The sequence below is a fragment of the Micrasema longulum genome, unplaced genomic scaffold, assembly GCF_059751315.1.
Source record: "Micrasema longulum isolate JH-2025_06_02 unplaced genomic scaffold, ASM5975131v1 h1tg002780l, whole genome shotgun sequence".
NCBI lineage: Eukaryota > Metazoa > Arthropoda > Insecta > Trichoptera > Brachycentridae > Micrasema > Micrasema longulum.
In genome coordinates, this window is record NW_028279906.1 from 1 (window position 1) to 12731 (window position 12731).

General features: G+C 34.1%; 1 protein-coding gene across 1 annotated transcript; it reads right to left on the reverse strand.

Moving 5' to 3' along the window:
- Window positions 1–1367: 1367 nt before the first annotated feature.
- Mnn1 (menin 1) lies at window positions 1368–11515 on the reverse strand. Its single transcript, XM_088241210.1, has 5 exons — window positions 10699–11515; window positions 9726–9951; window positions 8039–8285; window positions 3290–3439; window positions 1368–2047 (listed from the first exon to the last, which is right to left on the reverse strand). Exons 1-5 carry the CDS (start codon window positions 11269–11271, stop codon window positions 1405–1407), a joined length of 1839 nt encoding a protein of 612 aa, XP_088097336.1. The 5' UTR covers window positions 11272–11515; the 3' UTR covers window positions 1368–1404.
- Window positions 11516–12731: the final 1216 nt, after the last annotated feature.

A 12731-nucleotide genomic window follows, 5' to 3' on the forward strand; every position in this document is an offset into this window, starting at 1 on the left:
TCCCGCACTCCCTCATGTAGAGATATCTCAGAAACTTCTTTTGGATTTTCTCTATCATAAGAGAGTACTTCAGTTCATGTGGCCTCCAAATCATCGAGCCACTCTCGAGTCTACTTCGCACCAAGGAGTTGTAAAGAGTTCTCAGTACGCGGGTATTTTCAAAAACCCTGGCAGTACGCAGAACGAATCCCAACATCGAGTAACGAGGCAGCTGATGAATTGGCAAGGCTGGGAGCTGAGACAGCTCCAATAGGCCCTGAGCCCTACTGTGTGTTGCCCAAATGTGCTCCTCGTAACGAGCTTAGGTCATGGGCCAGGAAGCAGAGCATTATGCTCTGACAAAATGTACCCGGCCAGCACCATGCGAAGGAACTCTTAAAAGAGTACTCGCAAAGGTTTGCCTTCGACCTAATAAGAATCAGCCGAAATCAAGTGAGGGTTATCACTAGAGCTCTTACAGGGCACTGCAGATTAAATGAACACCTTGCTAGAATGAACCTTTCCGAAACTTCTAGATGTAGGTTCTGCAGTGTAGATGAAGAAACACCTATGCACATTCTATGTGAATGTGATGCTTTGCATCATAAAAGGAGCCTCATCCTCGGGGGACCACTGGTTAAACCTGAGGATATCAAAAAGCTCGCCCCCTACCTAATAACCTGATACTTCACGGATCTGGGCTTGGAGAGGGAGATTTGGCATAATGTAAACTCTTGCCTTCCACACAGTAGCCAGGGCCTTTATAGACCTGGGCTTAGAGGGCGAGAACTATTCAAGGGTACCCGTCACAATAGATCTTCACAGGTCGCAATCACTGACCCCCACTTCTAAGAATAAGAATCGGTACTCCAATGAATAATACGATTTTATGAATCACTTTTTTGACGGCTGGATGAAATAGCCGTGTGGATGGATCATTTGCATTCTAGTAAATAGGGTTGGGGTTTGAGTCCTCATGGGTTCTCCAATTTTTCGCAATTACTTTTTTTAAATGCATTTTTTGTTAATCAAATGTTTGTGTTAATATAGAAAATATTTTAGCTAATTGGCCGCTAGCAACATTTAAATATAAAATAGAGCTTTTTTTTAGATGTGCCATACTACCGCTATGGACAGTTTATCAGAATTTTTGCAGCATACCGATCTAAAAACTCACCGCTCGCTACTGGAGAGTGGTGGCTGGCGATAGGGTCTCCTGGAAGCGTCTGGTGATGTCCACATACTCCACTTAGAGCGGATGTGGAAAAAGAAAGAAGAAGAAAGTCCCTAATAAAATAGTTTGTTTAACATAGATATTAGACACACTATTTTAATGATTTTACTTTTGCACGGTATTTGGGTTTTTAAATAAATATAAAAAAAAAATATTTATTCTAATTATATGTATATTATACAATTTCAACATTATTCTCGTCTAACCCTTTTAGGTCGTGTGCTGCAATGGATACCCTGATCTTGAGCATCACCAGCGAGGCGATTCTTTTTATTAATAAACACTTGACTCTGCGCTGTTAAATGCAAAGATATTGCATGCGTGTTTAATTTCTCTGACAATAATAAATTCTTAAGACCTTTCATTTTATGGCTGTAAAGAATACTGACTGGGTGGCTGTTGACAACAGCTTCTAATTCTTCACTGAGAGGTATTTCACTTTTCATTTCAGAATTGGTGGGCAAATATTTTTTGTCATCTTCAATAATTTTTGCATCACTCAGTAATTTTGAACTTGATGCGTCATTATTATCATGGGATTCAGATTGATCACTTTTGGACGTTTTAAGTGGTGATGTTGCAGTAATTTCTTCTGAATTTAAATTTACCGTCGGGTCTGAAGCTTCTTGTTTTGTACTGCTGACTTCCTTTTCAGTTAAATTAGTAACATTGCCCTTCTCTGGAATGTCTGGTTGCTCGCAACATATGATATTGACTTGAGCGCGGACATCTGCATCAAATTTTGAGATTGTATTTACTAATGGTTTGGCCCATCCTATATGCAAAATTGGAGTTTGGCTCTCTTCTTCCCATTTACAAATTCCATCATAAAACCTATAAATAAAAAAAATCCACCTAAAAAACATTGTTATAACATGCGCAAGAATTTAGTGTATGTGGGTTCAATCCCCACCGTAGTATAAAGTTATTAACAACTAGTTGAAATTTTTCTTAAATTGAAATATGCACATATCTACTGTATTCGGTACAAAGACTTCAAACCACCACTGGAAAAAGCAGTTTATAACATGTCCGGTTATATTTCAAATATGAATGGAAGAAATACAATATCACTGGTTACGCGGGTTGACAAGCACTGACTTAACAGATTTAAAGGGGCGGTGGAGTTATTGTTTCACGACACGGGGTTGATTTATGGTTCCGGGTGGCCGAAACATGTGGTGCCTCGGACAGCCAAACTATCTCTTCCTAGTAACTGATGTCTCGCACCGTATTCAGAAGTTGACAAAGGGCTTAACAGCCAGCATTCATACTTAACTGAGTAGGTACCGGGAATCAATTACTATGATCTGGATTAATCAAATTATATGTCTGGCCAAAGAACCCGGCTGTACCAAATAAGGTAAGCAAGGGCTGACAGTATAATATGACTACAGGATGAGAGCCAAGGCGTAGCCTAGTACCAAAGAATTCCAGATAAGTAAAGCAAGCTGGTTCGCTAGGAGAGCCCTGAGTAAGTGTATTTACCAAGAAGATGGGTAAGCATAAAGGTTAGAAGACGACCCGGATTACTCTCACTTCTGGAGCTAAGAATTTGCCCTATAAAGGCCAAAATTAAGGGGGGATGACTAATTTAGGGGTCTCGCAGGCTATAGGATAAGCGCGGGTAGCTGAAGGGATGTCAGAAGAGCATCGCGTTGGAATGCGAGAGTATGCAAACCTACCGCACATGTTAGAGGAGTGGTAAATACATAACTATGTTGTAAGAGTAGGATATAAATATGTGAAAAAATGTATTGGGATTAAAGCAGGTGCTATAAGTTTCATTATTCTAAACATTTTTCAACTTTTTCAATTATTTTCCAACTACTAGGTCTTATACGTCACTAATTCTAGCATGTCGTATTTAAACTGCAAACACCTATTGGCGCAATCCTTTTGCCAGAATGTGTATAAGACCCACGTTATTAAATAAATAAAAAAAACAGAAATTTTAGTTAGCCTTAGTCTTATACACAGTAGATATTATGTCCATATATATTTCAATTTAAAGCATGAGAATGCAAATATTTTGTATAAAATAAAAAATCAAATATTTTATCATTTGTTTTTTACCTTAGTAAATGTGCAAAGCATTGTGGGTCCTTAAGTATAGAACGTGCCGAGTGACCGGAGCTTTCTGATTTCATTATTTGAGGAATCAATTCATTTGCTATTTCCAAAAATTCTTTATAAATTTCTTCATCGTCTCGGGAATAATTATACCTGAAATTTTAAACATTCAACCATATTACTTTTATAAATTAACTTCCGTTACAGATACTCACAGAATATTATAAATGACGGTTTAAAGATAATTACTAAGATATACATAGGTTTTTTAGATAAACTATTACAATATATCGTCGTTGCGCCGGATATATCTGTTAAGTGATTTTTTTTTATTAGTATTTTAAATTTCTCATTAAGGGAACATCGCCCAGGTGTGGGAAAATAAATTTCATCAAAATGGTTCCAGACTACTAACGCATACAATCGCAATTTTTGGACACACTCTGTTTCACGTTACACGGAGGGTCGCATAGATATTTACCTGGCAAATGAATCATTTCTAACTCAGAATTAAATTGGATTACCCTAATCATTTAAATACTTTTGAAATTTAAATTCCATGCTCGTTCTTTATAGAGTTTTTTTTTTATGTTTAATTTTTTGAAAATGTATGTATTTTTCAAAATAAAACCATACATAGATTCAGTTAAAGATTGACTCGTTTTCAATTTTCCTATTATAAAGTCCTATTTAAACACATATAAATTTTTAAGTAACAACGCATTTTTCATTTTAATGCATAATTAAAATGGAATTTGGTTATCGTATTTACATGATTTATTTTACAAAATACGTGCACAGGTATATAGAGAATTACGGTCACCAAATATAAGAAAACATACAACAATAGAGATGGATGTATAAATACATGTATTTATATACAAAATACAATGGACACTTTTGCGGGAACGAAACAAAAATAATAAAAAATTGCTTTATTAAGAATAATTTAATAATAATAATGTAAAAAAATATCATTTACAGGGGATTTTTTTTCAATACAAAGAAATAAATAAAAAAACTCATATTTGATAAACCTGTATAACAACTATTCATGCAAAAAAAACAGTAGGCTTATTCTGTCACAATTTCGTTTCGTAAGTTCGTTCATTCGTCATATATCCATCTCGCTCTAACGCAATAAAAAATTTGCTTCGACTGTCTAACTAGGGTTATTTACCTCGTTCTAAGACAGTAAAAAAAATACATAAAAAATAACAGTAATCAATACATATACAAAAAAGGTAGTAGACATAGTAACAATATAGTTAAAAACATAGTAGAATACATAGTAAAAAAAACATAATAAAAAATGTAGTAAAAGAAACAGTAAAAAACATATTTAGAAACCCATTAAAATACATAGTAAAAACAAAAATACTTAGTTAAAGATATAATAATAAAAAGAAATGTATGCATATATATTATATTACAGTATAGAAACTTTCCACTCTTTGGATGATTAGGTTTGATAGAAATACAACACTAGCTGATATTTGTCAAAATTGGTGCAAACAAATCACAACAGGGATGGAGAATACCTTAAAGGGAATACGAAATTCTAATGACCTGTCATTGGTTGGTTTAAGTGGCCACTTTACAGACTGCAACATTCACCATTTTGCCCATGTTTGAACATCCATATTTCTTAAATTCTTCCATCTGTTGATTTTAACTGTAATAATTTAGTCAACAATAAAGGTTTCAGCTCTTTAACTTCACTAAAATCAACAGATAGAAGAAATGAAGAAATATGGATGTTTAAACATAGGCAAAATGGTGAATGTTACACAGTCTGTAAAGTGGCCACTTAAACCAGCCAATGACAGGTCATAAGCCCTGTAAATGCCTTGACTTTCATATTCCCTTCTTTAAAGTATTCTCCATCCCTGTTGTAATTTGTTAATTCTTATGACTCCCGAGGGGGTGAAATCCAGTATTTTGTCTACAAAAATTTGGACAAACTCAAATATTGTAAAATTGGTACTATTTATCTCATTATTCCACATATAGATAAATAATTCTATTTACATAAAAAAATAAATATCTGTACTTTTTTTCACAATAATTGCAGTGATGTATGAATGTAGAGGAAGCGAGATCTGTATGCAAAGATAGACGTTCTATCCTCTCTGCCTACCCTTACGGGGAAACGGCGTGATGGTTGGTTTGTTTTGTTTTTTTATTTCTAAAATAACTCCGCGTGTGACGTCAGAGGTTGTTCTCTATTAGTTCTTCCAATTGGTTTGTTTACGGTAAGCCAACCGGATATCCTTCGCAGCTTTCATATCATTGGTTCATATGAACCAGTGACGTCAACCAAAGTAGTGTGTTTTTACTAAAATCTTTTTAATTATTTTTTCGTACATTTCTAAGTAACTTTGCGGTACAATTTAATGCTTTAATTTTAACCGCGCGCAAGAAAACATTTTTCTTATCCAATTTCCCGTAGGGCTGAAGTTCCTCGTTAGGACTTTTTTTGTAATCGCGAAACAGTGACTTGAGAGTGATATTCTGCGATGGTGCATAACATTTTTGATACCGTAGCTTCAGTAACAATGATTTGAATAACATAAGCCATTTGCAGCGGGATTAAGTTACAGCATACACCGCTAGAGCATCAATGTTTGAAATCATAAATGCCAGTTTCTTTTGCGAGATGGGGATAAAACCAATATTGTATTTGAATTTTGGAGAAAAAATACTATCAGAATCACATATATTTCTTTCATAGATAATAAAAAAGGTTTTTAATTGTTGCCTAGTCTTATTAAAATTTTTAATAATTTTGAAAGTGTCAAATCTGCCGGCGGACACCTGTATTATTGAATAGTATAATAATGATAATATAAAAAGATAAAGTTCAATATATTTGACAGTTGAGAAATTAAGCTTGCGGCGTTTTGTTTTTTTATTTAGAATACAAACAGGTTAAATGATTATAAATAGAAACTATAAAAAATGTCAATATAAAAATAGTAAGGTCTGCCATCCAATAACACGTATTCTTTTTTTTTTTAAGGAATAACCCGCTAAGCCTCTATTGTAGAGGCTTGTCAGCAGGTGGGAAAGAAAGGATATGGGAGGAAGTTATTAATTATACTAAAATAAAGCGACGACGGTTTAAACTGTATAAAAAAATAATATACTATAAATTAAAATAAAACAAATATGGACAAAACAAGGAGATAGTGGGAAAAAGAAGAAAATTGATGAGGAATGGTGGAGGATGAATGAAGAAAAGTAGGAGTGGAAAATTGCATTTGATTTGATTTAATGACGAGAAATAAAGAAAAAAAAAAGACAAAACGCCTATTTTCCGTTATCCTGAATCAATTCCATTAGTTCTCTTCTGTACCTATTATATTATGGAGTGTAAAATATATCTGGACTATTAAAATCTATAATATTGAGTCTGTCATGCCCGTTCACACGTATCGCGCAAATTCACTCGGTACAGTAAAATTAGGGTGCTTGACACATATTTATTATTTATCTTTTCGGTTTTATTTAACTAGTTTCTAGTCGCGGATGAAAATTTTGCTAAAAGAAATAGAGTCGAGATTAGTTAAACTCATGGTGTACTAATTCGCTTTTTTATCTGCCTATTGATAAATAAAATAATTTAAAAAATAATGTTTAATTAATTCACCCAATGCTCTTTCATTGTTCTTGTCAATTTTCAGCGCGCCAGTAGTAGCAGAAGACATATGTAGTTTGGAAAGGAATTCACATGCTTCTAGTGTTTCAGCTTTAAGGTACAGATATATATAGGAGTATTAAATATAACATAATAGGCGGCCTCTGTGGTTTAATTGTTAAGACGCTTGACTCACGAACGGAAGGTTCTGGGTTCGATTCCCGGTGAGAATACAAAAATTCAGAATGTGATTTTTCTTAACCCTGACTATTCTGTGTTTCCACTGTAATTGGGCCTTCTGGCCTGTTGTGGTGTAATTAAAAAAAAAACAGACAGGCAGAAACAATAGCTTGCTGAGAAAACAGAAAAAGTTAATATTTCGTCATTGCGCCAGCAATATCTGTTAAGTGACATTTTGAATTTTTTTAAGGAGATAATTTAAACAATGTATCTTGGTGATGGATTTTATTTTGAAATGCATTTTTATTCATGACAAAAAGGAAAAATACGTAATTTTATTTTGACAAAATATTTAACTATATTTTGTTGAAACAAAATTGTGAAATCTTAATGAGAAGTTAAAAATACTTTATTTTTTTAAATAAATATGTGTGTTCTTATGATTTTCCCAAACTATTTATTTATTAGAAAATGAGAACCAAGTTGTGGTAGAGCAGGGTGTGAAGTTTGGACCTCTGATCCCTAGGTCACTAGCCACGGGATCACACTCCGGTTCATTTTTATATTTAGATTGCTCCTAACAGCAAAAGATAAATTGTGAGGCTCAAAAGGGTGAAATTTCACAGTGCCTGAGATTCTAATTAATCAACTGAGGCTCGAAGGGCCGATCAACTGAGGCCCGCAGGGTCGATAAAGCGAGGCCCGAAGGGCCGAATCTCCTAGCATATAACTGTCGGCGATAGCTGACTGTTGCCTGCTAGTTCTTGTTAAATGTTTCACATATACATTTCAATTGATTTTCAAAACTTCAATATAAAATCATACAGCGTATAAATTAACTGTTTAAATATTGATTGAATCACAATTATTAACATTATGCACTAATTTAAATATTTTGTATTATTTGAAAAAATTCAAATAAATTAACTCACATTCTAATTACATCACCAGCATCTGCCCAGCTCCCAAAAGCTTCCTTGTACATCTTATGTCTGAAGAAGTAAGCTCCTTGATAAGTGTATGGATAGACATGACGATTGGAGTAATATTTACGAGCAGACTTGATAGCCTCTAGGTAAAGTTCGGCACAACCTGGGCGGGGTTTATCATCTCCATAGCGAGATGCTTCCTCTAACTCTCCCAAGTTTCCCAAAGCCATGGGGTATGCACTCAGGTAACCTGAATGTCAATACAAATAACTCATACATACATATATACACATAATCACTTAAAGATGGAACAACATGGATGTAAACAATATGGATTTTAGCATATTCTACACATAAAATCAACATTTTCAAGCAGCAGGGTTCACAGAGCTATGATTAGACTTCATCAAATAAAATAAATAAATACAGGTAACCGCTTCAATTTACGTAAATGGTGAGACAGATTTATATTGATATTAATTTCATTCAAGACTCTTAATATATAATATGCCTATACGGGATACACATCCTTTTTTTAAAGATTATGTGTCATGCACGATTTTGATTTACAAAAAATTCATCACACAGTCTGTCAAAAAGTAGCAAATAGTTGGGGCTGGTGTTCTTATCGCAATACTTTAAAAATAGCAGTACTGAAATAGGAAAATAACAGTACATTAAAACCAGTCGTTCTCAAAGTGGTCTAAATCGACCCCCTGGGGTCGACTTCTAACCTGCAAGGGGTCCATGTCAGTGAAATGAAAAATTGGGGGTGCATGAGATGTAAATGGAGGTCTACGAAAGTAGATCCCATTTAAGCAGGCCGTCAACAAAATTTTGGCTTCCCATAAACATAATAAACTGCCATGGCCTTTCATGCCATGAATAGATTTTTTTGTGTATTAACTTTTAAAAATGTTACTAGATTTGCATTTTGTGTCATTATATTTTTTTTTGTACAACTATAAAATTTAACATACTTACTTATTAATTCATATAAAGATACATTTTACAAAAAAATAATAACGTATCCCTAACTCTATGATTCCAAGAGCCCTGTGTTGAGTTGGGATACAACATAATGAAAAGTGGAAGCATGCATATTATTAAAGAATACTAAAAATATAAATTATTACATAAATATAAATCTGGACAACACGCTTAATAGTATATAAATCTATGCAGTGTCTCACAGCAGTCTCCTGCAATGGTCTCTTCCCTTAGACAAAATCCAAACTTGCACACCTCTCCTGAAAATGGCTTTTGGTTTGGAGAAATGCTCATCCAGAACATAATTTTTATTTTATAAAATTTTCCACTTCACAATAAATCCTATCAGTGTGTAGCTTAAAAACAGAAGTTGACGGATATGTGAAAAATCAAAGCAAAATCTTATCAAAAACAGAAAAAAAATCAGCGCGTGGACTACGGGACAAAAAAGTTTGGGGACCTGTGATCTAAACCAATCACAAAACAAGATTTTCATTTAGTGTACCAGCATCGAAATATATTTTACAGTAACAGTTCTGATTTTTGTAAGTATTATTGAAGCACAATTTGTTCCCTCGTCAAGTAAAGAAATTTCAATTTGTTTTATCAATATAGAAACTCGAGTTACACTTTAAAGAATAAATTCCAGCTAGTTTAAATAATATGTAACAAACGTTAAATAAATGTATTATCGTGTTACCTAGATCATAAAGCTGCCAAAGTAGATGTTGCTGCATAAGAGCTACTTCGTATACATCAGATGTACATGTGAGAGATGGGTTAATGGATGAAACTAGAGCAGCGACTTCCATGTGCCTTGTGCAGATAACCGGGTAACCCGCCACGTACAACCAAGACCTTGACAGGAGACCCGCTGCGATAGGCTGTCCTCTCTTATCCTCATTACCTTTGCCATGCCAAGTAACCTAGAATCAAAAATGTAAGTTTTCATCATCATCACAATTCCCTTTCCGCACATAATGGTGTATAAGGCACTGCATTGGTACACCAATCGTACCGTATCTTGATAATTTTTTGCTCCATGAAGGTAAGATAATCAGTCTTAAGCTTCGGGTACCAGTCTAGCAACTATGAAATATTCTAGTGTGAAAACACCGTTTCAAATAAATATTTCATATCAACCATGTCGGGAATCGAACCTGAGACCTCTTGCATGGTAGACGAATGTTTGACAAAGACATGGTAGACAAAGACTTTTAAGTTTTATATTTGCATAAATAATGACCATTTGATTTATTTTATTTATTGACAATTCTTGATCGGATTTCATTGTTTTTATAATATAATAACTTATATTAAATGTAAGTTATAGATTAAAAATACTTGGTACACTTCCACTGATTTATTTGACCGATTAGTACTTTCACCCTTTAACAGGCATCTTTAGACTGGTAAATATTGTACAGTATAAAGATCATGTGTATAAATTATCTATATTCAAATATAAGTTATTGAATAATGATCAGAGTACAAACAAAATAATTTGTAAATATCCAGAATGAAATGAGCATCATTCAAATAAAATTTGAAGTGAATTATCTAACTACTCACTCAACCATGCTATAATATCACTATTATAGCTATTCCGAATAAGGATAATGATCATAATTCAAAAAAATATATTATAAAGTAATATTTTGAAACTATAATACCTCTGCTGTTTCGCATCCATTTTTTCCAAAAACAACCCATGCATGATCTTCTGAAAGTGCGAGATGAACATCATTTAAGCCAAGTACTTGACAGCCCGCAACTACAGCAAAAGCTACTCCAAAACAATCCAACTTTTTCCCATTGAGATAACTAAATATACTTTGTAAATGAGCTCGATCTTTGTAGTAGCTCCTGGTAAGGGAATTCCATATAACATCTGATACTTTTTTGATGATCTCTCGAGTTGCAAAACCTCCAGATGCTAAAGACTTGGCATCGAAAGCACTCTTTATAACTGATGAGAATTTTGCATAAAGAGTTTGTACTTCTTCAAAAACTAGTTCGGGAAACCCTACTTTTACTAGTTTATTAAAATGCACTGAAGAGTCTTTATCACCGTGATTTGAACGAGAAGTTACACCAGTGAGATTGTTTTCTATTGCACCCACAACAATAGATAATAATGCTAAATTAGGCTCCGACTCGGACACCAAATTCTTTTTGAACAATTCAACGACACTCTGTATATTTACGATGGGGAAACATTCTTCGTGAATCAAAGCAGTATGCATGACTATAGTTCTATAATCATACTGGACCGTATCCACAATACTTGTGTAGATTTCTACTATCGAGCGCTAATAACTATATATTTTATTTTTGTGAATACACATAAGTTGATATAAAACCGAGCTAAGCCAGTAATTCGCGCGTATGTATTCATTATACATACACAAAAACACGTCCAGAGCACCCCAAAAACGTTAAAACAAGAACTGTCAAACTTGACAAACATCAAAATCCAACCATAACTCCAAACAAGCACCACAGACAATTTATAAAATAATGTTCAGAGTTCCAAAATATTTTGAAAAAATAACCAATCGATAATATTTGTACGAATGTAGTTACTAATATAATTACACCCAAACGTATTAATTTTAATAATATATAAAGGTTTTCTATGGCCGCGAGAGCGGTTCAAAATAGAACCGCAGGTGTAAAAAAAAAACTTTTATTTTTCTCTTTCACCGGACATCGAACTCGGAACACTTGACAGGGGGCTAAATTTTATACGTCTGTACACTCTATAGCTGCAAGGCATACTATAATCTAGTTCCTATCTGTTTTTAATTCTATAATAATTGGAAACTACGAATTAGAATCCCAGCCGCCACCGTGCTATATGCAGCGGCAAGACGTGTTGAGATGCTTATGGTCAAACATAACAACTTTAGTAAAAAAAATATCTACGGTAAATTTAGAAATAAATAGGTATAAAAACAAATATGATGACTATATATAATAGATGATAATATAAATATGATGATTATACAGGTGTTCTTTAAACCCTGTCACATCCAAAACCACGATGATCAGTATGGGCAAGAAGACATATTGAAAAAATATTTAGATATTTTTTTTTTTTTTTTAAATAAAGTATTTAAAAAAACAAATAGTTGTGTACTTTTCCAGGGGAGAAGCGAAGTGAGCGCCCCTCCCCCCCTCCTCGTTTCACCCCTGCAGAAGTAAGCAACCATTTGCTTTTTTTTTTCTTTTTTTTATTCATTCTAAAAATTTATTTTAATGAGCCAATGTGTCTACTTGCTCATACTGATCATCGTGGTTTCGGATGTGACAGGGTTTAATGAACACCCTCTGTATAGTCTATAATACGAGTTGCCGGTATATCTTTGCCAAGGACCTGCACAATGTGCACATTGTACGTATCTATCAATGCGCAAAGAAGGTTTATTGGATAGGAGTCATTTACTTGTAACCGAATTCAAATCCCTTTTAGCATAGCTGAGTTGGTTTTGAAAGATGCCGGTGTCCAAGGGATCTGTACTGGTTTTGCCATCTACTAGTTTAAGGGGGCTAGCTAATTATCTCGCGGGCCCGCGGGCAACAAGCCTCCTCACCACAACGAGATAGAGATCCAGAGGAGAAACATTAAGAATAATAAGGAGGCAGGTGAGTGCTGTCGAAATCCATTATCTCAGGAGAACGTTTCCTAAAACTATTTTTTACA

Coding starts and splice junctions, on each gene's coding strand:
- Mnn1 (XM_088241210.1), bottom strand. CDS start 11,271: ATGCATACTGCTTTGATTCACGAAGAATGTTTCCCCATCGTAAATATA. Junction 8,286..9,725: donor TTGGCAGCTTTATGATCTAG/GTAACACGATAA, acceptor ATTGACATTCAG/GTTACCTGAGTGCATACCCC. Junction 2,048..3,289: donor TGCTTTGCACATTTACTAAG/GTAAAAAACAAA, acceptor TTTTATTTATAG/GTTTTATGATGGAATTTGTA.